Source organism: Symphodus melops, assembly GCF_947650265.1.
Source record: "Symphodus melops genome assembly, chromosome: 7".
Lineage (NCBI taxonomy): Eukaryota > Metazoa > Chordata > Actinopteri > Labriformes > Labridae > Symphodus > Symphodus melops.
The window spans coordinates 25,653,102-25,678,453 of NC_136697.1; the positions used below are offsets into that span (position 1 = coordinate 25,653,102).

General features: G+C 43.1%; 1 protein-coding gene across 1 annotated transcript; it reads right to left on the reverse strand.

Moving 5' to 3' along the window:
• Window positions 1–338: 338 nt before the first annotated feature.
• On the reverse strand, window positions 339–23,619 carry LOC306826770 (integrin beta-1-like). Its single transcript, XM_079348288.1, has 16 exons — window positions 23,290–23,619; window positions 12,594–12,660; window positions 11,461–11,546; window positions 9,611–9,833; window positions 9,349–9,519; window positions 9,023–9,261; window positions 8,779–8,934; window positions 8,582–8,677; window positions 8,358–8,447; window positions 8,093–8,233; window positions 7,754–7,956; window positions 6,805–7,043; window positions 6,489–6,711; window positions 5,776–6,008; window positions 5,116–5,282; window positions 339–1,690 (listed from the first exon to the last, which is right to left on the reverse strand). The coding sequence occupies exons 2-16, from the start codon at window positions 12,658–12,660 to the stop codon at window positions 1,625–1,627; spliced, it is 2,400 nt and encodes a 799-aa protein (XP_079204414.1). The 5' UTR covers window positions 23,290–23,619; the 3' UTR covers window positions 339–1,624.
• Between the last annotated feature and the right edge of the window lie 1,733 nt (window positions 23,620–25,352).

Below are 25,352 nucleotides of genomic sequence, written 5' to 3' on the forward strand. Positions count from 1 at the left end.
AAGGACTATATCTAATTTCAGCATGTCACTAGTTGTAAAGCAAAAGAAAAATAATCAAAGTAATTACCAAATGATGGCGTGCCTGGCAAAGTCTTAACACTTTAAAGTGGTTGGCACATCGAGACACTCATTATTTCATTAACCTTAATTCATCAGGAGGAGAGAAGACGAGAACTTTTGTCCTGAGGTGTAAATCTGTTCACATTAAAACTGAGAATTTGCCAAACGAGCTCCATACACATTTCCTCCTGGAAACTGTTCATTTGTTCAAGACACGAAAGCGCGAGCTCGTGAAATAAAATAATTTAAAGTTATTGCACAACAGGCTTCCAGCAGTGTTGGGGTAAATTGTTTTCAAGGTTTATTCAATAAATAATTTCAGAAATACAGAAATTGCAAATGTGGATGTGTTGACATAAAAAAGGCACTTAAGAACAATGATGACAGGTGAAACATTTTCATTTTTTTTATAAAACCCTTCAAAATTCAACAGATGTAGGCATTGACCCGTTATCACTGATACTTCAAACGGACATTGCATTTAGACCATTCCTGTTTCTTCTTTTTTCTTCCATTAAAAAAAAAGGTTTGATGAAAGCACCATACAAGAGTCGGGTAGAGTTACTGACGTAAAAAAAAAAAAAAAAAAAAGAGTCGGACCTTTCCCCCAGATCAGAAACAAGGCATTTCAATCAAAGCCCATTCAGTCAGCAATAAGGCAGGTTTGCGAGTATTTGGCGTCGCTGTAAAGAATTAAGGACCTGAGTTGGCTTTAAATTAAGCGAGTAAACCCTGGAGCCAAACAGTAACGCTTACTGATGTCCTTTAGAAAGGCAGCCCAAGAAAAGATCTTTTCCAGACAAAAAGATTTATCATACATGATTGTTCAGGTGGATTAGAAGTCACTCTGGCGACAAAAAAAACAATTCATACATTCGCCTTAAATCCTGCTCTGTGAATACAAATATGGCTTAACACAGAAACCAATACACACTGTACACATGTCATTGCTAACACACAACTGGGGCTACATTTGGAGAGTTTCAATCCAAGGAAACATTCACACGGAGTGACAACTACTCAGAAAACAAGATTAGAGACACAATGAGACCTTTGCTCAGGTGGCAAGCGATCGTAGGACTCTGAGTGTGTGTTTTTGAATGATGGATCACTACACACTCAGCGTTGTATACATGGTTATTTGGAAAGGAACTCTCGCTTGTTGCCCATTATTAACATCCGGTTCATCCCTCAATAAAACACTGATGGCTTGATGGTTTTTAAAAAAAAGGACCTTGCTGGTCCTGTTACAGAAAAACCTACAAATCAATTTAACACGTTCTCTCGAGCTCCTCAGAGGCAACAAAGAAAAAAAAGAAAGACAATCAAATAAAAACCCAACATTTATACAGACTGTACACGTTTTAAAAGATGCATAGAAAATAAAAAGTAATTAGAAAAACAAAACAGAAATAGTGGCAAAATGCTTTGCTATCATTTGGTGACTACAACAACACACAGACAAACAGTGAGAGCATTAACCCCCCCCCCCCCCCTCCGTCCCCCCCCCCCCAATCGCTGTTCTTTCTCCATACAGTGTTGTCACAAAGAAGACAGAGCTCCATCATTTGCCCTCATACTTTGGGTTGACGACGGTGGTCACTGCACTTTTGTAGATCGGATTCTCCCCCTGAGAAAGAGAGGAGAGCGAGAGTGAGTACCACAGGAGTGTCAAACGACAAACACAGCACTCATGTCACAGTAGCACAACTATTGGAGAATATTGCTTCTCCCGTGCATTAAAGAATGTACTGTAATTGCTGAGACACTTCATCCACACAGCTGCTCCGGTCAGAGTGAAAATGAGGATACACAGCCAAGTCCTTCCCAGGTCTTTATATGCAATGGCATAACAATAATGGCGAAGGATTTGCCAGCTCCATTGATGTGAAAGATGATAAAGTGATGTAATGATGTGGTGGTGTGACAATATAACTCGACGATGCATAGGCGCAATGAACATTCGCGGAGGCTACTGATCTCCCGTACATTCAACATTCACGACCCCTAAGCTGCCCACAGAAGTGGCTGAACACAAACAACGTAAACATCAAGACCGCTGAGCTGCCCATACAGGTGCCTGCAGAAGTCCCGGGGTCAGTACAGCCATCCAGAATAATAATACATTTTATTTGAGGGCGCCTTTCAAAAAACCCAAGGACACCTTACATGCAGGGTTTAAAAGGACAATAAAACATTACATAAAAAGAATGGCCGGCAGCTGGACCAGACGTGCCACTGGTCGCAGGAAAGTCTTGCCCCCAAGTTGGACCTCAGCAAAATGGATGCATCCATCGATCCCTGCATTTAGCTTCACCCCCCTCCAAACCGGCATCAAGCTGAGCATCAACCACCATCACCACGGTGTCCTGGGCTATATTGTCTGCAGGTTGCCGCCATTTCTGGCGTACTTTAAGGGTCGGCAGGTAGGTCCAGAGAAACCTCACCTAGAAGTGAACCACCATAATCTGGCAGTGGCGCCGTCCCCACCTTGTGAATCTGTCCGCAGCATAGGTTACTGCTGTCGCTAATGGTTTCACGTTGAGGATGCCTTCCATTTCAAATCAGAAGCATCAACAAGACCTCCTACTGGAGGGGCTGTGTGCCAACGACCACATGTAGCACTTGCTTGACAGACCGGTTCTCCCGCTCCCAGGTACCACCAATATGAAGTGGTGGTGGTTTTACCTTGAACTTGATCTGGTGCTTTGTCTTTCTTGAAGCTGTTGCCCCATGGCCCTGAAGGCCTCATTCAGCTCCCTCTCTGCACTCAGCAAAATTCAGAGAGAATCTCTGAAGGGGTTCCTCAACCAGTGATTAACCTTGTATGGGCAAAGAGGAAGGAGTCTGTATTGAGGCTTGCCTATAGATCCAGATGAACACACCATGCTGTGAGGCACTTGAACATAACTCCTCAGTTGTCGGAAGTTGCCAGAAACATCCACCCAAGCAGATGAGGCCGATTGTAAGATCAATCTCAGGCGAAAGCATACTGAGCTTACCGCTTGGTGGTACTGGTTTCCCTGCCCTAAAACACCATCTCCTCCGGAAAGCAGGAGGGTTTCAGCATCACAAGGTCCAGGCTGATGTGTGGAGGAATACACGACTGCCTCTTGAGTGGCCTTAACCATGTCAGTCCAACTGCTAAACTTTGTGGCATCTGGTGTCTTATGTTATGGGCCTTCTGATCCTGCAGAGCAGGGGTGTCAAACTCCAGTCCTGGAGGGCCGGCTTCCTCAGACTGTTAGATGTCTCCCTGCTTGGACGCAGCTGAATCCAATGAGTGACTCGTTATCAGGCTTCTGCACAGCTTGATGACAACACACTGGTTTAAAGCAGGCGTGTTAGAGCAGGGAAACAAGTCTGAGGAAGCCGGCCCTCGAGGACTGGAGTATGACACCTGTGCTGTAGAGGAAGGAAGCTACAGCCAGCTGTCAGGGGGAGAATGCAGGAATGGCGGTCCTTGAATCCATCTACTCGAAGTCGGCAGCTCAAAGTCTTGCCACGGGTGAGGTGGTCGGCTAGGTTGTTTGCAGTACCAACATACCGCCAGGTGCAAATGGCAACTCTCAGTAAGGCATGTGACAGCCAACAGAAATAAACAGATGTAAACAATAGCCTGTGTTTACAGTCAATGGTTTAAACACGGCTTTTAAACAGAGTTTTGTTTGCCACACGGGAAGTGACGATTCTTTCGACCAATCAAAGGACTGCAGTGTATAGCTCCACCGTTTCGGGTCGGCTCGATATTCTTGGCACCCTAATGGAAGGGTCCCGAAAAGTAGGACAGTACGGATAAGTTATTTGGGAATCTTTCCCGGGATTAGTGTATGGAAACACCGCATAATGCGCGCAGTACCGATCCGAACCACTTGGTGGAAACAATGCTATAATCACGTGGTAACATGACCCAGGCCCAGTGTTTGAACCTTTCTAACACAGTTACAAATACTCTTCTACTTCTAAAACGTAAACATGCTTGTTTCACGACATGCAGTCATCAAACCACTCATTTCACTGCAGCCCTGCATGAAGTCAGGGACGTCGTTACACGGCACTCTGCACAGGACTCACATGCAGGTACACACAGCCAACAGGGGATACAAACTTTGACCTAAAGAGCTGCGTCCTTATCCCCATAGCTGGGATTCTGGAACTGGTTTATAGGGCTCTTGTAAATGGGGTTCCCTTGCTAACAGACAAACAGATGGACAAGTGTGAAGACAAGCAGGAAAAGTGAAGAACAGAGACTGGAAGAATCTGGAAGAAAAAGTTCAGCACTGAAGGTCAGAGATGTAGCTTATCTACAAAGATGGGCAGTCTAAAAGAAAACATTCTGACTGTACCGATACCCCAGCAACAAAAAGAGAAGTTCTTGACACCATCAGATGTTTGCTGGTTTTTATTGACCAGAATTGCATACAAAGTCGCATGTCTAAAATGCACAAATGCATGTGCAATTTAGAGTGTGATCTTCTCTACTGTCTGCAAGAGACTAAAATGTAAGCTTTGTGGCTTCTCACTTTAGGTTAAAATATGACTGAAGATCAGCGATTCCTGAAGTTTAGATACTTTTCGTTACGATTGATCATTAGATTACAGAGATTGTATAGTTTTAAAATGTGGTATCTTTAAAGAAAAGGGGCATTGACAGATACTCATTTTGGCTGCAGTCGTAGTAGTCAACAGGTCATAAACTCTGCCGGTGTGACTTCCAAAGTAAGCAACAGCAGAGGAGTTTTTTTTCCCAGCAGTCCTCCTCTGTCTCTGCTTCATTGCCTTTTATGGTCCTGCAGTTACTCCATTTGAACAGTGAGAGGCAGCACAGGGAGCTCAAGGGGAAGGCTGCTCCCAACCCTGAACAGAGGTTCATCAAGGACAAAAAGCTGCCACTTTGGGAGTTGGATTTTAAGGGTCACTCTCCTCTTTTCTGCCAGTTACTTAACAAGTGGGACTTAAACTGACTCGTACCGTATCAATTATGTAATTTGCTGGGAGGTAAGTAAGTAAGTAGAAGGTGAAGGTTCTCATGACTTCTTGCTGTGATTGACTCACCGTGTCCCACTTGGCGTTCATCTTCTCCTTCTCAAACTTGGCAAACTCTCGGCGGTCATGGATGATCATGAGCAGCTTCCAGATGAGCAGCAGAGCCAGGCCGATCAGCACGATGCCAGCAACAACACCAGCCACGATGGGGATGATGTCAGGTCCTGCTGGGCACTCTGAAACGGAGAAAATGCACACGCAAAGACCAAACTGAAATCCACTGCAGCAGTTTTTATAAGAAATTTATTTTATCAGTTTGGCTGTTTTTTTAAACTGAGCTAATGAACACCAAGATTGCAGCAATGATGTTGCAATTGTTTTGTTTTTTTTCATTTTGGAAAGCTTTGATTCTGGAATGAGAGTTGGCCATAACATGTAACACAGTAGTGTCTACCAACAGCACAGATATTATCAACAATCTGCTATCTCCACTTTGTAAAACATGCTCTGTTGAGCGATAGAAGCAAAAGCCATGGCCTTGACATGCTTTCATGTGAAGCATTTTCTTCCTCAAAATCAGCAAAGCAAAGTTCCAGTACTCTTTACTCTTACTCGTCCTGGAACAGTGTTACTTGTGTTTTTATGTATGTGCAAAGTTAAAAACTTTTCTAAAGGCCCCTGGCAGAGTAAATGAACTTCTTCATCAACCAACTGAATGTCCAGTCATACCCAGTTCTTCCACCACATAGACCTCCTTGGTGTCGTTCCTGATGGCGTAGGTGTAGTAGAACCAGCAGTCGTTGGCGTCTCGCTCCTTGCAGTGAGTCAGTGGGAAGCTCTGGTCTGTGGGCTGTGGGAGGCTGGCGCGATCCTTCACCTTAATCAGGTCGAAGTAGCTGCAGTCCCGTTTACACGTCTCCTTCTTCTCACCTTCCACAAATGCTCGGCACTGCACACAATCTCTGCGACAATAAAGAATGAGTTATTTACTGTACTGACTGTACTCCTAATAACAAGAAAAGTAAAGTCTCCACAACTTCTTCTGAATATGTTGTATTATCCCTTCCTTGTCTACACCACTTTTCCAGTTCAGGGTTGTGGGGGGCTGGAGCTGATCTCACCTGTCATGGGGCGAGTCATAAGACAGGAATACAAACCCTAAACCATACACAGCTATGTCAAAGAGGCTCTGTTCTGAAAGAAGGCTCAACGTATTCCTCCTTGAAAAACTGAAATAAAATATCTGAGTTCAGGAAAGCCCGTACACTGTTACGATTTATGTGTTCACACTGTACAAACGGAGTTCACACTGGACCTCAGTGTAGTGTACGTGCACAACTGACGATGTGCAATCTGGTTTTATGAATCAAAATAGGGTCTAAGTCTGGCAGAAATCTTGCACCAGCTTTAAAAGGTTGTAGATTGTCCAGCTTCACACTCACTTGTGCTCTGTGCATACACCGGGGCAGGTGGGACAGATCTCACAGGTTGGACCCTGGAATTTGGGGTCACTGCATTTGCACATTCCACATTCACAAGAACCGCGGCCATTACAGATCTGTCCGTTCTTGGCGAGGCAGGTGGACGTCTCCAGGGAGCAGTCGCAGGCACTGCCTGTGTAGTTGGCATCACAGATGCACTTCCTGCATTCACAGCGTCCGTGTCCTGGTAAAGTACATGTGATAGCATGGCTCAGAACACAGCTGATGTTTATAAATCACATACACCCTCTGAATATGTTTGTGTCCTAATGCTCACCTCCACACAGCTTGTTGTTGAAGCGGTCACAGTTGAAGTTGTCACACTCACAGTATTTTCCGCTATACGCCTCCGCTGGGTTGTCCCGCTTCTTGCATTCACATGTACCGCAGACACAGTCTCCGTTGTTGCTGCAGATATCTGTACCATTGTCTTTTCTGCAGTTGGCATCCAGGTCCTCAGTCCTCACTTCGTCTTTGCTGCACTCGCAGAGACGGCCAATACGTCCCTCGTTGCACCTAAATACAGAAATGTGCACCATTAGAGTCAAACATTATGATCCGGTGTTATTGTATTATTGAGTAACTCCATCTTTCAGCTAAAGAGGAAAAGTTGTGTTAAACCACTCAAACAAACAACACATTCTTTAAGTCACTGATCAGGTCACTACAGAGTCAAACGTTATGATCCGGTGTTATTGTCTGTGTGGGGAAGAGTAAAACAAACGTTTTCTCCTCTGCTGTTTGTTGATGTTTCTTCGTCTGCCCAAAATCAGACACCTTACATTTCTAATGAGTAACTCTATCTTTCAGCTAAAAAGGTAAAGTTGTGTACACAGGCTCAAAACCAACACATCCTTTAAAGCCCCGTTTCCACACAGCAGTCTACAGCCACCTGTGCCCTATTTGGTAGGTGGCGTGTAAGCCGGATGACGATAGCCGCTTTGTAAATAGCGTCACATGATAGCAGCTAACCGCTAACTAATGAATTCAACAAAGGAGAAAAACGTGACACAAATATACGTTGGCTCGATATTCTTGCCACCCCAACAGAAGAGTCCCAAAATGTGGGATGGTACGGATTGGTTATTTGGGAATCTTCCCCGAGATTAGTCAATGGAAATGCCGCAAAATGCGCGCCGTACTGAGACGAACCGAGCTGGACCGCTCAGTGGAAACGGGGCCGAAGTCACTAATCAGGTCACTTTTTTTTTTTGCTTCCCACTCACTTGCAGGCTCCGCACTCGAAGGTCCCGTTGCCCTCGTGGCACTTCTCACTTTGGGGCTCTCCTTCTGTAGCGCAGTCACAGTCACAGATGAAGTTCAGAACGACCTCCACCTCCTCTGTGAATCCCAGAGGTTTAATTTTTATGGTCTCACTCTTTCCAAGTGCTGGACACTTCTGGGTTTCGATGGAAATCTTGAAAGTCACCTAAAAACCAAAGGTGAATTTACAGGGTTAATGCATCTGTAAGGAGGAAGCCTTAATCATTCTTGTTCCATCTTTAAGAACGCACTCAACAAGAGTCAACTTTCTGTGGTTCAACTCAGAAAGGATTGCGACCCACCTCGTCTCCGATGGAGATATTCTGGCACTGTCTGCCTTTCTCGCCTGTTCCCTCCACACCGTTCTTGCAGATTGACTTGTAGGTGATGGAAACTCCCTCAGGTAGACGGCCATTTTCCAGAATGACCTCTGATGACAAAGACTGGACAAAAACAAGAGAGATCAGACATTCAGTAGAGGCACGAGTTTTTGCAGTTACTGAACGACGCATCTTTTAACGTTCCTTTGAAGCTTATTAAATAATATCAAGTTTCCTCTTGACTCACATTGTAAGCATCAATAATGAGTTTGATGACGTTGCTGGAGTTGGACGACAGCGTTCCCACAGCTGATTTGGGAATGAGATTTTTCAACTCCTGAAAGAGAAAAGAGTGAAAGGTAAGAACAGATAACTGTGCATCTTCCTTTTCAACTTCTCATGAAAACATTTTCATGAAATAGGCCGATATAAGTTAACACCCACATCATGTAAATAAGACACAAAGTATACCTTGTAAACAGGCTGGAATTCCTCCGTGACAGCAAAGATGGTCTGGATGTTGTGATCACTTAGCTTCTGAACCAGATGGGCGATGGAGGGGTAGTCCTATGACAAACGGGTAGAAACAAGATTAAAGAGTTAATGAAGGTCTCAGCTTCCAATACAAATGAAAGATAGTTTGGTCTTATCTGGGCAAAGATGCATACATAGTAGTGGCTCATGGTGTACATGTTGTTCTCCAGGTGGCACCTCCCATCGTTAGGCAAGACGATGCCGCCCAGTTTGCCGTCACCAGCGAAGTGGAAACCAGCGTCGGTGGAAAACACCAGCAGGCGAGTGACATTCCTCCAGCCGATTTGTTCCTGGAAGACAGAAGAAGGAGAGCTTGCGTTGAAGAGACTTATCCAGTGACATACCGGCAGAAAAAGCAAAACAGACGACAGGTCTTACCTCACAGACCGCCACCTGCATGAGGGCGTCAAAGCCCCCCTCTGGAGAGTCCAGGTTTCCTGAGATCTGCTGCTGACTGACCAAAAGGTTAAACTCATCTCCTTTGTCGGTCAGCTTCAGGACGTTCTTGTAGCTGAAGGGGCTGGTGCAGTTCTGGTTCCCTGTGCAGGGGTTGATGAGCCTGGCAGGCGTGGTGCTGATGTATGGCATGACGGTCTTTTCCACGAATGAGCCGAAACCTAAAAGCAGCATTCGTCTTACTTTTGGTTGTAAACTTGTGAGGAGTATCACATATGTTCCTTTTTTCTGTGGTTAAGTTTTCTCACCAATCCTGAAATCCGAGGTGATCTCCTGCATTTCCCTCATGAGGTCAGTGCCGAGGTTCTTCACGTTTTCCAAATCATCTTTCATGGAGAAGGAGAGGTCCATAAGGTAGTACAGGTCGATGGGGTAATCCTCAGCTCGCTTGAACTTTAGATCAAAAGTCTGCGCCTCACCTTGAGGAAATGAAATGAGGATCTTTAGTGTCATATCAGAGAATAGAACATCAGCTGAGACATTTACTGATAAAGGTGACATCATATTTACCTGATCTGAGTGTCAGGGTGAGTTTCTGGGGCTGGATCTGAGTGATCTGCTCCGGCATCAGTTTCTCTGTCACGTCCTTGTTGCGGTTGGTGACAGGTTTGTTTTTGTTGATCTTGATGCTTCCACGTGGGTTCTCAATTTTGGTCACAGCGCACTTTCTCTTCTTTAGGGAGGCCAGATCATCACAGCGAGCTGACTTGGACTCACCTGTGGTGAGGAAGTTCTGAGAAAAGAGCACAGACAAGGAGAACGATTTTAGAGGAATGCAAACCCATGTACTTTCTAAACATTGCTTCATACTATTGATGATGTGTCCCATGTTGCATGATTCTTAGGAGTCCCTGACTCTGTCTTATGGGTCCCAGAGTCCCTTTTCCTACAGATCCAAGTCCATGGCCTAGTTTATCTATAAGAATGGTTGTTTCTTACCCTTTTGATTATTTAAGTCCCCAATTATTTTTCGTAAGTATCTGTTTGTGTGCCTGTAAAGCACTTTGGTCAGCTGAAGCTCTTGTAAATATGCTATATAAGTAAGACTTGACTTGACTCAGTGTTTCCCCCCTTTTGGTTGAAAGGCTGACAAACATGATCGTCTTTGATGGAGATAGGCAGTATGTGCAGAAGAATATCTGTGGCTTTACTGCCATGGATATAATTATCAAAGATTTAAAAGAGCACGTTAGACCAATTAGAATCTGGGATCAATTCATTGTACTTTATTGTCTGTTTTTTTATTCAAGGCCATTCTTTTCTGGCTTCAATAGAAGAAAAGAAAACGATGAGTGGGAGGACTGGACAAGGATGCAGATTGGATGCACATGATATCCCAGCAGGCATAGCTGAGGAGAACTTGAGACAATGAGCTTAGTCACACATAGTGCTTCGATTTAAAACCACATGATTCTCAGAAGCCTCGCTTTCCTTCATCGCGGCGTGTTAATCGTTTTGTTCACTGAATGACCAAAACGTTCACAACATTTCAGTTAATTAGCTCTTCTCTCTCTCTCTCTCTCTCTTGCTGTAGCTCATGTTATTTCTGAACTGTGGTGTGTTCGCTCAGTGGTATATGGCTGCCTCAGCGAAAAGAGTTGCCGTGGGAACAGAAAACATCCAATTAAAAAAAAAAAGTTGTTTTCAGCCAAAGTTTCCACTGCCAGGCAAAAAGCAGGCGCGCAGATGTTTACGAGGCACTGTGATTTATTTAGCAGTCCAACAGACAGTCAAGACACTTCCTCCTTTTCTCCTAACTCTCCATATTTCTGATGCACATACAGGAAGAAAACAGACGCTGTGCATGTCATTTAATTTATGTGTCTGCATTAAGAGGTTCATTTCGTAAATTTTATTCTATTTGCAGAAGAACCCAACCATTAGACCCTCGTAATCAGCTGGCCAATAATTTTAGCTGATTTTAGAACATCAAGTGACAATCGGAATCGGTTAATTTTAATGCAGATATGCTCCGACTCATTCATCTATTTCCAGTTTAATTCCACTCGTAGTGATGAGGTAGTCAGGTATAGGCTGAAAAGGTCATTGCTATCTGCAAAAATACTATTGTGTTCTGGCTCTCACCAGCAGAGTGTGCTATATGGATTACAACAAGCATCATCATTCTGACTATCTAACCATCTAACTATGAAGCCTGTTTCATTAAATTGGTAAGAAGCCTTTCTCTGCGTTATGTAACACACAAGATGATGATTACCAGCTGTGTTTGTGCAATTCAAGAATTGAGCAAATTCGTCACACAGACCACAGAGGACAGCGAGAGCGTGTCACTCCCACAGTGTCTTCATTTTCATCATCTGATTAAACAGTTCAGTAAAAGCTTCATCCATTCAACTCACTTCGTCCGTGCACCATCCACACGTCTCGGAGACCTGGATGCATTCCCCACATGACTGTGCGTTGGCCTTGATGCATATGCTCCCCTCTGAAAGAGACAAAACAAAGTTCCTCTCAGCCGACATGATACAAACAAGTTTCCATTAGTTCACTAACTCAAAGCAGCTTTGGGTTTTGGCTGGAAAATATAACCCCCCTCCTATTTCAGACAACTGAGTCATGCTGCGAACAGCTCGAGGCAGCTCACCAAGCGGTGACCTCAGCCTGTAAAAGAAGCCTCCCACCATTAGTCAAGAGGAGCCGCACAGTCTTCAAACCATGAATGAAGAAATACTGAAGAGAAAAGCACTGCTCTCCTCCAATGTGCTTATCGTCCCCATGCATTGTCCTGGTTTAATCCAGCGCTCTTCTGTTCAATCCCTAATTTGTCTGCAAAATCTACAGCATTTCACTAAAGCATCATTTGTCGTAAATGACACTCGGGGGCATTTTTTGATTTTTCAACTAATTAAAAGTGTCGAAGCTAACAATCCAATCAAATTCACCCCGCCATGTCACAATTCATTCATGCAATCTGTTTTTTGTCGCCAACATCGTCCATGGGCGATCAGTCAGTACCAAGGCTTCTCTAAGCCCAACGGTGCTTTCTAAGAACTTGTAAGACCACGTGGGAATAAGGAGAAAAAGGTTCTCACAACATGTTGCTTTGTGTTTCTGAGGATACTTTGTGAGTTTGTTGATAAAGTGAAGGAAAAAGGGAGTCTGTATATTCAGTCTTATTTTGAAATTGACTGGACACTCTGGGTTTCGTTGTCTGACTTCCTGTCCAGCTCATTTTTTTCTGTCCAGCTCGACCTGCGCTCTGTTTCAAACAGACTTGCAGAGTATTTGTAAAGGCCCGCTCATGAAGGCACAACATTGACACAGTCAGATACCCCCCAAGTTGTGTTTCATTGGGACTAAAAAAAGAACTAAAATCGAAAAAGGGAGAATCACAAATAAAAAGTCTGTACTGCACTGGACAGTCTGTTAACAGAGCTGAAGATACATCACACTCTCGCTCAGCTAATATTTAACAGTCAAGATAAGAAAAGCTGTGAAAACTTTAAATCCGAGGACACGTCCTTGCTCTTACCTTGCTGAGCCGAGCTGCTGCCGAGGACCGCTGACAAGGTCGCTATCAAAAGTAACCGAAAATCCATCTGTAAGAGAAAACAAGAAAGAAAAGTGAGTGATGGAGGTAGAAACCAGAGGGAACTTTAAAAAACTACATCAAGCATCAAATGTCAATCTTTTTCTTTTATGTCAAAGTTCATCAAAAGTTATTTTTTCACAGAGACAAACCCTTGTCCCTCTTTAAACACTGATTGGACGATAGAATAAAAATAAAGTGCTTGCTGGGGGTTTCTTTCCATCCTAATGTTACTTTTAGCATTTCTCAAACATGGAGCAATGATTCCCCCTCACCCAGGTGGTGTCAGCTGATCAGCACTTTTCAGACCGACAGACTCGTTTCAGACTGTGGTTTGAAAAAGTTCATGCTGTTACAGGCCTGTGCAAGACAGTTTGTTATCTGGGCGAGGCATCCAAGATAAGAGTCAGCGAGAGAGACTATGAGGACATAAATGTTGAGTTCAGGAGGAAGAAGTCGCATTTACACTCGATGTGTTTACTTTGATTCAAAGTGACTCATAATGACTCTGACAGCCGATCTGTAATGACTTCAACAGAGCGGCAGCTTTAAGATGACGGACAGTTCAGGCTGCTACAGAATTCAGGCTGGAGAAGAATAACTGTGGTAGAGAGGCATCATAGGACTGCTTTAGCGACCACAATGAGCTGAGCTGCTAGGCATTAACTAGCAAAGCCGCAACGCCAAAAACACAACCAAACAAAGACTGAAGTCTCCAAAGTGACTCTGTGCGGTAAATAGCTTGGGTGGTGTGTCAACATTTTGTGCAGGGCAAAAAAAAAAAAAAAATTCAAGGCTAGAAATTGATAGTGGAGACCAAAGAGAAGACGGTTCAGTGTGTTCACTGACATGCGTGTGCACACACTCCCTTGTTAGGTCAGGCGATTTCCTGCCTTCGCCTGAATCTCTGCCGTTCCCACAACTCCGCTGACACACTTCTGTGACCGTCTGCCCAACCCTCGAAATAAGAAACTCTGGATTTGACCCCAGTCAGTGTTGACCGGAGCTAAATCAACAGCTGAGTCCTGAAATAGTCCTGAACTGCTGAATACCATTAGGCTAATTCATGCTGGTGCAAATATGATTCACATTTACACCACCAAGACGATGGTATTTAATTTGAGCTATGACACAGATATGTGTGGTTAAGTTCATCCTGCAGCACTTATCTGTGAGAAAGTGGAGTAGTGTTGCTGCAGCGCTGTGGTTCAGAGAGGTACAGCCACCAGCAAAAACAACCACATCCTGTTAAATGAGGCCTAATGACCCACTGAAATGTGAGTTTCCCATAAGAGCTGTTGTGATAGGCATCACACTGCTTTAAGAGAATCTCTCTGTGTTGAACAAAGGGCGCTCCTTTTAGTGATCTACAAACTATAACACAAACATGAACCTCAGGAAGCCGTCCACATCCCCCCAAGCGAGATGCTTCACAAAGTTCAAGTCGACACCGACTGTACAGACTTTTCCTCACTGTGACGGCTCCTCCCCTGCATTCCTGAAGAGCAGCTTTGTTTACAGCTCATCCTGCTCAGAGCTGCAAATTGCAGAGAGCTGACAGACTGGGAGGCAGAGAGGCTCGCCCAGTGGCTCGTAATGGAACTAGATAGAAAAAGGCACTGCCTTCTCTATTCACGATCTTGGTGCACGATAACAAAGCAACACGCTTACCACGACCTCTTCTGAGAACAACTCCCCGTGCGGCTGGTGATCTACAAGTGTTCACTGAGCATGTTTGAGATTTTGGTCGCACAAAGTGAGCGAAGCTTCTGGCGGATCCCCGACCTTTGGACTTTTTCCCCCTCATTGCACATGTACAAAGTGTTGGACGCCTTACAAAATCTCCATGGCAACGGCAAGCATGCCTGTCTTAATCTGTCTTCCCCCTGTGTATCTTCAACCTTTTTTATTATGGTTTAGCAGCTAACGAAGCTGGAGTTACGATGCAGATCATGTGTGTGTGTTTGCTTATAGGTATCTGAACTGCACACAGGCCTGACTTTAACCTCTCTGTGTGGGACTTTACATTTACTCCCACTGCTCTGCTGCATCCTTTCCACCCTTCAGACCACTGAGAGCTTGTTGCTCTTTGGGTCTGGGGGCCACCTGTGGGGTCTCTGACACAACAGATAATATACATTTCCAAATGACTTTGTCCCTTTACTGTTTGCTCATGTGATGTTTATCTCGTCTCACAGTGGTTTTTGTTCTCGTTTCGGACAACTGTAATGGCTGAGACGTTCACTCTGGCTGTTGGAGGAGGAGACATCACTTGCTCAATCGTAACGGCAGGACATTAAAGTCCGAGGCCGCCCCCGCCCAGCGGATGTGACAGCTGATAAGAGCTGATGGCAGCTTTGAGCTGACAGACTGTTGAGGTTGAATCATAACAGACACAACTGTAAAACTGCTGCTTTATGATGATTGTGAAACATGATGAAAGATGTGCCGCCTTCTTTTATTGTGAATTAAGAGACGAGAACAGAGTCAGATTGTGTCCCTGTCTGAACACATACATACTTGTGTTATGATTATTGCACCTCTAAATCAATAGTCTCGTCACGTCTTGGAAACATAACTCCTGAAGGAAGTCTTCTGTCCACATTTATTCAGTTCAAGACAATCAAGGCCAAACGGTATATTCTGCAAGGCGCTGAAAACAACCCTGATAATAGGAATTCTTCAACAGTAAACACAACAACAACACCTTCTAAACAAAGCTGCTCTTATTTACTCGATCATACCGGAGAGAGAGAAATCAGACTTCCCATCTGAGGGCCCGTCCACATGTAGCTGGGTGTCTCACAAAACAAAGATGTTTGTCTACGTTTCGGCCTCTCATCCACACGAAAACCAAGATTTACGGCATCAAAAACGAAGCTTTCAAAAACCTAAAAAAATTCTTACATCACATACACGACCTTTATTTATAGTAAAACGGTATGTGTTAAACTGTGATTAATAGAGCCTTCAAAGGGTTAAGCACATTCATACAGTCTGCCTGGTCTATTTTCTTTATACATCAATAAATCTTTCAAAAAATGTTTTGCATGTGAAATATTTTGCACCTTTTTTCAGGATAAGTTCAACTTTCAAAATAATTACAGATAGTCATTTTTAAATGTTATAGATGATTAAAAACGCACTTCTACATGTGGATGAAGTTTTTTTTTTTTTTTTTTTTTAAATGAGGTCGTATGGACGTAAGTATTTTTTCTAGACGGAGGGGGCAGGATATTTGTTTTTACAAAAACCCGGCTATGAGTGGACAAGGCCTGAGTCAGAGTGATACAGGGGCAGACCAGAAATAAATAAAAGATCTCAGCTGATATGAAGTGTAGTTAATCACACACTGAGGATAACTTCTTCTGTCTCGTCTCCACTTCTCCTCCACCCCCCCTTCTCTCATGCAGAAGCTCTACTCTCTGAGGGAGTGTTGATGACAGATCTGCGAGCCTAATATTTAGAGCACCAGGAGCAGACTGAGTCTAATCATGACTTTGTATGGTCAGGCGGGTGAACGTAGAGAAGGCACATGCTTTGTGTTTGTGACGGTGCTGAATGTGAAGCTTCTTTCCAGTACAAGAACAGGCCGCCTGACATTACTTTTTGTAAATATGAACGTGTAGAACAGTCGGATCCGTCTGGGTAAGAGTCACTCTGACTTCCTGTTTTCGAGCAGGGTAACAGAATCATTCTGCTTCACGAAGAGAAAAAAATCCCCAAAGGAAAAAAAACAAAAAAACAAGCACAGATCGACAGATTAAACAAGTTATTTAAAGTTGTTGACTAAAAACGACTCACTCCAGGGGGATGAAGGGAAAAGTAACGTACCATTCTTAGACCATTGCACCGACTTTCTGGGTCCCCAAAGGACAGATTTGAAAATGTTAACAGGCTGTAATACCTTTCAGACCTCCTCACACTGTACCAGGCACCCAGACCCCTCAGTAGGTCCAGGCCAGGCCTCCTCGCTGTGCCCAGAATAAGACCCCCCCCCCCCCCCCCCCCCCCACACACACACACACACCTTAAACAAACTGACCGAGCATCTGAGGTGTGCTGAAACAGGCGGCTCATTCAATATAAATCTGGCTGCTTCACTTCACTTTACTTATGCTGATGTTTTTATAAAGAAACACAGACGACTATAAACTTATAATCAACAACCGTTTCAATTAATGACTACATATCTCATTCGTGCACCCTGAATAATAAACCTTTAGCTCACCTTCTTAATCGTTGTCTTACAAGGTGTTTCTTTGTATGCACTTCTAAGACTGCATATACAAACTGTGTGTGTGTGTGCACATTTTCTTGGGTACATGTCTATACATGTTTGCATTGTGTATAATTTGTGTGATTCTTAAATTGCGGTGCACACGCTTATTATTTGATGCTCCTTGAATTGCCTGGTGTCTGAAATGTGCGGTGTAAATAAACTTGCACTGTACTTGATTTATTTTCCAAAGACTTTGGGTGATATGGACGGACATCGGACTTTTTGGTCATGAACGAGAGGGAACCAAAAAGCAGCAGAAAGAGACCTTTATTTAGTCACTTCTACAGAGTCTCCTCAGAGGGGGGGGGGGGGGGGTCATTCACAGACCCAGACAAACGCTTTATGAAGAATTTCTTCTCCAACAGCTGCCGGAGAGAGATGACAGAAACTCAATTCTTCACGGATGTCCTCGTTACGGTCCGCTCGCTGCCGTCAGACGGGTCGGAGGCCTTTCGGTTCGCTCTGCAGGGTGAGAGCATGCCTCACTGTCTCTCATGTACATTCAAACAAAGCATTCCTCCGCTAACACACGTCGTCGTGTCACAAATAATCGACTCCCTGTGCGACTTCTCGCTGGGTTTACGATGGCATTAATTGGACCGCGTTTCTGCAGTGAGGACTGAGCTGAAAGGACGACAGAGTCTCTCTTATTGTCTCAACTCAAGACTGTTCGTCTCCAGTGAAGACAGTTAACTCACTTCATACACTTGAGCCCTCGTCATAGATCAATTTCCTGGTTAAAATCTCAGTAAAGTGGCGTCACTAAGAGTTTGCTTAAATGAAGCAGTCGTTTGTTGTTAAGTCACCTTTTGTGACACAAAGCATGCACAGCCAGACTTAAAGAAATGTGATCATGCTCACACATTGGATGATCATCGACAGCCGCCATGTTTGAAAGTCTCAGCCAAACGCCTGACGACAGTCGGAGAGCTGGAGCCGAGGCGGGGTTTGAGCCTCATCGCGCCCGCCTCTCAATAATGTCGGCTGTGCACTTGGCTTCATAAAACCAAATCACAAGTGTTATTAAAACGCCGGCTGAGAGATGCACATGTGAACACTGAGTTGGGGAGAATCTCTGGAGTGATCCTCTTGTAATTATCAAGATATTATCTGGAGTGCTGATGTGTAAACGGCGTGTTATTGATGAGGGCGGTGGAGGTCCAGTGACTCATTGACGATATCAAGCAGAGAAACTCAATATGCAAAGTCTGGAGCAGGACACTACCTAACAAACACAATGTACAGCTGCTGCTTTGTGGGTCAATATACCTGCCAGACCCCCCCCCCCCCCCTGCTGCTTTCTGTTGAATGAGCTCATATGGATTTTAAAATAGAAAAGCTTGGTGTTGTCTAAAGGTGGAGCAAGACACGGAGTATTTAGTAATATCCAAAGTCCATGTTTAGACTGTGGCTGACCACAGTACAAGCAGGCCTGGTTATATTCCTCTATATGGTTTTTATGTATTATTGTCACCACTGTTCTAAGTACTACACTCATGCATCGACCTAAATATATATAATATATATACACACACACACACACATAAATACATGTTCCCTGCTGACACAAAATGTTGCTCATGCATTAGCTGCAGCTAAATGATATTCAGCATGTGCTGCTAGCAGTTCCTCTTTGTGCACTCTATGTGCAGAAGTCACCACAACTCGAGCTCTTTCTCTCAGTGGTTCCTCGCTTCATGCGATCAGAGGTTAACCACACGGTGTACTGCTAAACCTGCACTGTGTGGTGCAAAACACAAAGCGCCCTGAACTCAACCACACAGTTCATCAACACCCGGGGCAAGTTTGTTCCACTACTGACCCTAACCCTCTCTTACTTGATATTCTGTATGTAATAGAGGTGGTAAGAAAATAGATTCATGTAAACATCAACTCTTATTTTGTTATTATTATTATGGGGGGGGGGGGGGGTCAGTCTCACAGAGGACTGGAGTATGTCCTGAACTAATTAAAACATAGACTTTGAATCCAGAATCCTTTGGAATCAAAAATGGATTCTGAATTGAATCGTGAGACACCCAAAGATTCCCAGCCCGAGTGAGCAAAGTATGTAAGTGCATTATTAATGAATGATCCCAGATGGTGTTGATCTCTCACATGGACAAAATCTAAAGTTTACAGTTGCTGGGACGTCATAATGTAATGAAGTGGCGTGCATTTCTTCACTAATTCTATTTCTGTATTTAATTAACCTGAATTCATGCGTTATGTTCAGCATCCAAAGCATAATGCATCCCATTGAAGTAAAAAAAAAATCTCCTTGGAAAAACACGGTGGCATTGAACAAGTCAGCATTGTTCACACTGGGTGGGTCATCTGGTAGCCCACTAAATGAGCTCGGTGCCCATCCCCCCCCTCCAGCTCTGTTTGCCACCCGGTCAGCCAGACTGGCCCCACCTGCCGCTGAAAGTCACAGTCCACTTTCAGTCCATTAGGGTCCCCAAACAACTCAGCAGGACTCTGCTTCCATTTCCTTAATGAAACCACACCCAGGCACAACTTTTCCCCCCCTAACAGGCCGTTTAAGGATCAGGAAGAGCTCCTAGCTTTTCAGTTCAGTAACAGCGTGTTTGAAGGAGGCCAAATCTACGCTCCTTTATCACCAGTCCTGGAGATAGATACAGAACTTTAAAGGGCTCTCAGACTGGATGAGTACCAACAGGTGAGGAATGTGAGCAAGCTGAAGTTGACTTTTTAAGCAGCTGCCTGTAAAAATGGTGGAGGGCTGGTTATTGACCTTTTCCTGCACTGATCCATGTGTTTGGCTGGTTGGGTTCAATAAGAGCCTGCAGATGTAAAGTTAAAAAGTCACTGATTACTTTTATTAACTTGATGTAGAGGAATAGTTTGAATACTTTTTTTTTACATTATGGTGCAAAACATAACCTTAACAAAACTAGTTTAAAGGTGATTCATCAGCATGTACATCTGTATTCTGCCCACTGAAAGTTCAGCTGAGAGGATTTCACAGGTCTTTTTTTTCCCCCTTTTCTTCGGAGGGTGGAAGTGGACGATGAATCTGACATGTGTCAACATGTTTGACATACTGACAAGAGTAACAGCGAGAGGCTGCTCGCTTTTACAAAAACTAGTCAAATTGGTTTTGATCTTTGTCGGCCACTTCTCTTTTTTTCCTCTTGATTTGGGTCATTGGGGGTCCCAGTTTTTCTTTCTCCCCCCCCCCCCCGTCACATGGAGGCGATCCCGATCTCCCAACGCTCCCAGGAGAGATGAGATAACGCATTCCTTCTTAACTCGCTCCATACTGTGTCATTGAAAAAAAGCATGGTGATTTCCCACCTCATCCAGTTTGACGTAGAGCGAGAATGAGACTATTTTGGATCTCAGAACTTGTTGAAACCCCCTTGAGTCCAGCTCTCAGACTCGACTCCCCCTCCCCCCCCCTCAATCTATTCTTTTACAGCCAGGAAACTTGTTCTCGTACAGCATGGCCATTTCTGACTGAATAAGTCTGGATCTCTTTTGCAACAGCTTGGAAATTAAGTTGTTTGGAAAATATTTTGACTTGATGGCTTTAATCAGTGAAGATTTGATTTAAAACATCCCAATATGTCGAGTTAGTAATAGTTTCCCTTTACTTGAACAGCTGAAACAATTATCACCACTCACTTCAATGGACAGTTTGTTATGATGAACTACTTAAAGCCCCAAGGAGAGCCAAAAAAAGATACTAATGTACATGTTTTTAATTAATTCCTTAATCGACTTATTTATCACCATTAATGATGCCAACACTTGAATGTGACTCTGATTCTTTAAAACATACGGTATTGGAGTCTCCTTTTTATTAATGGTTCAAGAGCTGCACATTATGGAAATCCAATTTAATGAAGGTCATTTTCAAATGATTTCAACAGCTATTATCCTTCACGTTGGAAAGAAAGGTCATATCATTAACCCATCCTCACTATGTGACCTTTTTGGGGTCTTGACCAAACAAACATGGTTGATTTAAAGATGCAAATTAAGATTTAAAAAAGGTCAGGGCCTTTCTGCTGCAATACTTAAATATCCTGCAGGTTCACATGAAGTACAACAAATAAACAGATTGATTTAGGTGGTGTAATATTCGGGCATTTGTACTTCAATCTGGTGGATCTTCTTTTTCCGCACAGATTCAGGACTCGATGCACGAGACGTAAGCACCAAAGGGATCGTGTTTGAATGATCGTACATCCTCAAACATCCCCTTCCTACATGCTTTATTCAGCCATCATCGGAAGGCCCCTCATCCATGATTCATATCTGACAAGTGGAGGTGAAGGCCTTGTGTTGAGTAATGCAGGATGACCCTTCAAACTGGCTCACTGTGTCCAAACATCACAACAATGTAACTAAGGGAAGTGACTCAGTGAGCTCCAGGGAGTCGCCGACAGTCTGCAGACACGTCTCTCCTCATGCCTACAATTACCCGGCCTGGTGTATATTATGTGCATCCATGAGGTCTGTACAAACTGTACCAGATCAAAGCTGTGTGTTTTCGCACCACGCACACACATGCTGTTACTATGTCATTATGATGCTAACCGTAAGACAAGACAGGCTAGTGATCCACCCGGGGACTTTGATTCCCATCAAGCCCAAAGTAGGCCTTGCAGAAAACTCAGGCTCATCACAGTAGAAAAAAAAAAAAAAAAACTTCCCTCAGGCTATGATTCCTTCTCAGGAAGAGACTGAGGCAGACGGGACAGATCTTATCAAGCTTACACACCGCATATCAGTCAACAGTCGTGATTCAGAGCCGGGGGCCAGGTTTGACAAGAGATTCTGGTTAACCAACATGGCTGCCTTTAACATGTCTTGGTCTTACTGTATCCTCAACCACAGTTTACACAGTCCTCAGTAAAGTTTGACCACACCTCACAAGTCAAACTTCACACAAATGTTGACATGTTTGGCTCACCGACAGATGTTGTTTGGATTTCTTCTATATGTTTGTTTTTGTTTCAGGGTTTAAAGCAACAAAAAACATCCAGTGATGTTTCGAGCCAACGTGCTCTTCCAAAAGACTTGAAAGTGTTGTTCAAGGGTTCAACAACCCAAGAAAGGAACTTGAGTGAAATCAAACATGTCTCCCCACATGAACAAGAGGTTAAAGAAAGCTCCTGACAAACTGAGAAACGTCTGGTTGGACAAATGGACCCGAGTGATTTACACAGCGTTCCTGCAGAAGACCAGATGGTTTTAAAATACAATCTCGACTTAACAGGAAACAGAACAAAGTTCTGATTAATGATTGTGACGGCGTTAGTCATCATTCCAGAGAAAAGATGACGTCACATGTGTTTCTTAAATCATACAAAGCCCGATTTAAAGCTCAACAGCAGCAGTATATCAACAAATAACACATTAGCCACATTAGGTTTATAAACAGTGTACATGTCCCCTTAGTGACTGTTTCCATGTTATACGTGTGTATGGTATAAAACAGACATTATAAATGTAAAAAAATAATAGGAGGAAGATTATTATAATCAAATCAAAACTTGTTGTCAAACTTTTTACTTGACTTTTTTTTACTTTATTTTCCAAAATTGTAGCTCAACTTTTCTCATTTAGATTTTCTCTCAACGTCACACTTTATATCCTACTTTCAATTCTATTCCCAAAACTTCCAGTTATTCTGAACTTGTCAACTATGTTCGCACATTTGGACTATTTTTTTCGACATTTGACTGAAATGTTAGTATAAAAATATTGTTCTCATTTCGACTTTTTTCCTCAATATTTAAACTTTGTATTTAACTCTTCAACAATATTCTGATCATTTCGACTTTAATTGATCAAATAATAATGAAATTAAAGTATTCCTCTCTTTAATTATTCCTCCTCTCTCATTTTAAGTACAAGTCAACGCCTCTGTGATTGATCACACTTCAAGTTTATTTAAAAATAATACATGACAGAAATAAATCCGACTATGTTCCCACGCTTTAATCCTCCATAAATCCCAGTTCGGCCACACAATGAGACTCACTGGCCTACTTTCTATGGAAAGCCCAGTTTAAGATTCTTTAACAAACTTCAGGTTAAACTTTTCCAAAATGTCACGACATTGCTTTTTAAGGAGCCAGAACCAGATTTGAATAAAAAAACAACAAAAAAACTAGAGTGATAAACTGTATATCGACTCTTAGATTATCGTTAATCCACACCCAAAGTTTTGCCCCGGAGGCGAGCATTCCTCCCTCCTGCACTTTTTTTTGTTTGTCTTGAACAGTTTCTACTGCCTTCTTTTTCCTCTTCCTTTTTTTTTCTTTTTTACCGTGACATACTTGTAAGTATTGATAAACACTGTTTATTATGTAAACTTACCTTAATGTGATGTTTAAGTGTAGTTTCAGAGTAACATTGTCCTCTTGAGAGTAAAAAGAAATGGTTGCTACACTGTCGCCAGGCTCCGCTTTGTCTCACGCGCTCACTTTCTGGATGACTACGGCACGTTTTCACTGCGTCGAGACGTTTCCTGTTACCTTTTCAAAACCGACATTTATTCTTTAATGTGTAACTCGGTAAAAAGGCGACGAGTCCCTGCTCTCCGTCTGACCTGAACACGTTACAACAGCGGCTCTCTCTCTCTCTCTTTTTTTTATGCCTCAGTTCAACAGACCTCTTCTTCTTCTTCTCATTTAGACTCCGCCCACACAGGAAGGAGCGGCACGTTGAAGCCAAAGGAACAAACACACCGAGGAGGGGGGAACAGTGAACCCGTCCTGACCCGGGAGGAGATGAACGACATAAAATAAGATCATCTTTTATTCATCTCGCAAACTGAGACATTTACAGTGTTACAGTAGCAAAGCGTGAAAGCACAAGAAAAATCATAGAGTGCAAAATTAAATTAGATTTAAAAATATATATATTTAAAAAATAATCCTAATTCACATCCACACCTTGCTTTATTAGGTCCACATAGGCTCATATAGAGACACATCTGTGTCCTAAAATGTGTTGATGTATAGACAAACTAATACAGGATTTAACATAAGCTTTATACTTTAAGCTTGATAGAGTATCTATCTATCTATCTATCTATCTATCTATCTATCTATCTATCTATCTATCTATCTATCTATCTATCTATCTATCTATCTATCTATCTAATGCAGATGTTAAAGCTCCAGTTTTTAAGATGGATATTTAAAGGACTGCAGAACAAGACCATAATTGATTGGATTGATTTTTTCTCTCGTCCTACAGTAATTTTTGGTTCTTGGATCTGCTGCAGCGGGGTAGGTGTCAGACTAAGTCATGCACTGCTCCTGACACGTGGTCACCTGTATACAGTCTGTGGTCGTAAAGCTCATATACACACATAAAGCTCCACATTTCTCCACATAAAGCTTTCCTAATTTTTAGACATTTACTGTAAGTGTGTAAGTCTAATTACTCTGTTTACATTTTCCACAACAAATAAAAACAATAAAAGACAGGCCTGTCTTTATCCATTTTTTTCATTGTGTAATTCTGCAACAGAGCGGCAACAAAGTACAGTTAAATGGTGTCATGGTGACTGTCAGCTTGAACTAAACATTTGCTTACTCCCTCTCTTGCAAATATGGTCACGTCTGCCAAATAAAGAAGTTTACTTAAACTCTTTACTTTTAGTATTTTCCGATAAAATGTTGTGGATTTAAAGAGAAAGGTTGCATACAACGTTAGCACACAAACAAAGTGCATAACACCTGAGTTCATCAATGTAGCAGAAGATCCATTTCACCAAAGTGCTAAAGGTAAACAACCACATGGCATGTTTCAGAAGCGAGGTTGGTAGCATCACCTCTACTTCCTGTGCAAACAGAAGACGCTCTGATGCTAAATTTGGTTTCAGGCAAATGAACTGTTGGCTCACCTTTTCCTGTGCAAGACCAACAACAATAAAATTAAAAATGCCCACCTCCTGGAGGCGGCTGAAGGATCCAAGTATTTGAACTTTGATGAAGAAGCTAAGGCTCCTGTAGCCACATTTAGCTCGTTTAATCAAAGGGAAACGTGTGATGTGTGTGTACAGCTGGTGCTGCCAGTTGTTCATACGACAGTCATTGTCTAGTCACCGTCTCTTTTACACGTCTTTACATCACTGCACAACTGTCCTGACACCCACCTCTGATCATCTGGTCAGGGAGAGTTTGCTCATTGGGGTCGTGCAGAAATAAAGTTTGGGGATCGCTGTTTTCAGGGCACACTAGGGGGATAGCAAAACACTATGACTCCTCTTACTTCCATATGTATAATCACAGCAACACTGTTATATACATTTGTTTAACTGCTTTCTGAAATGAAACTCCAAATAAGCAGAAGTACAGACTCTGAAGCCAGCATTGTACCTTATGGAGGAAGTGGTACAGTGGTGAGAGTTTGGGCAGGGAACCTCTTCT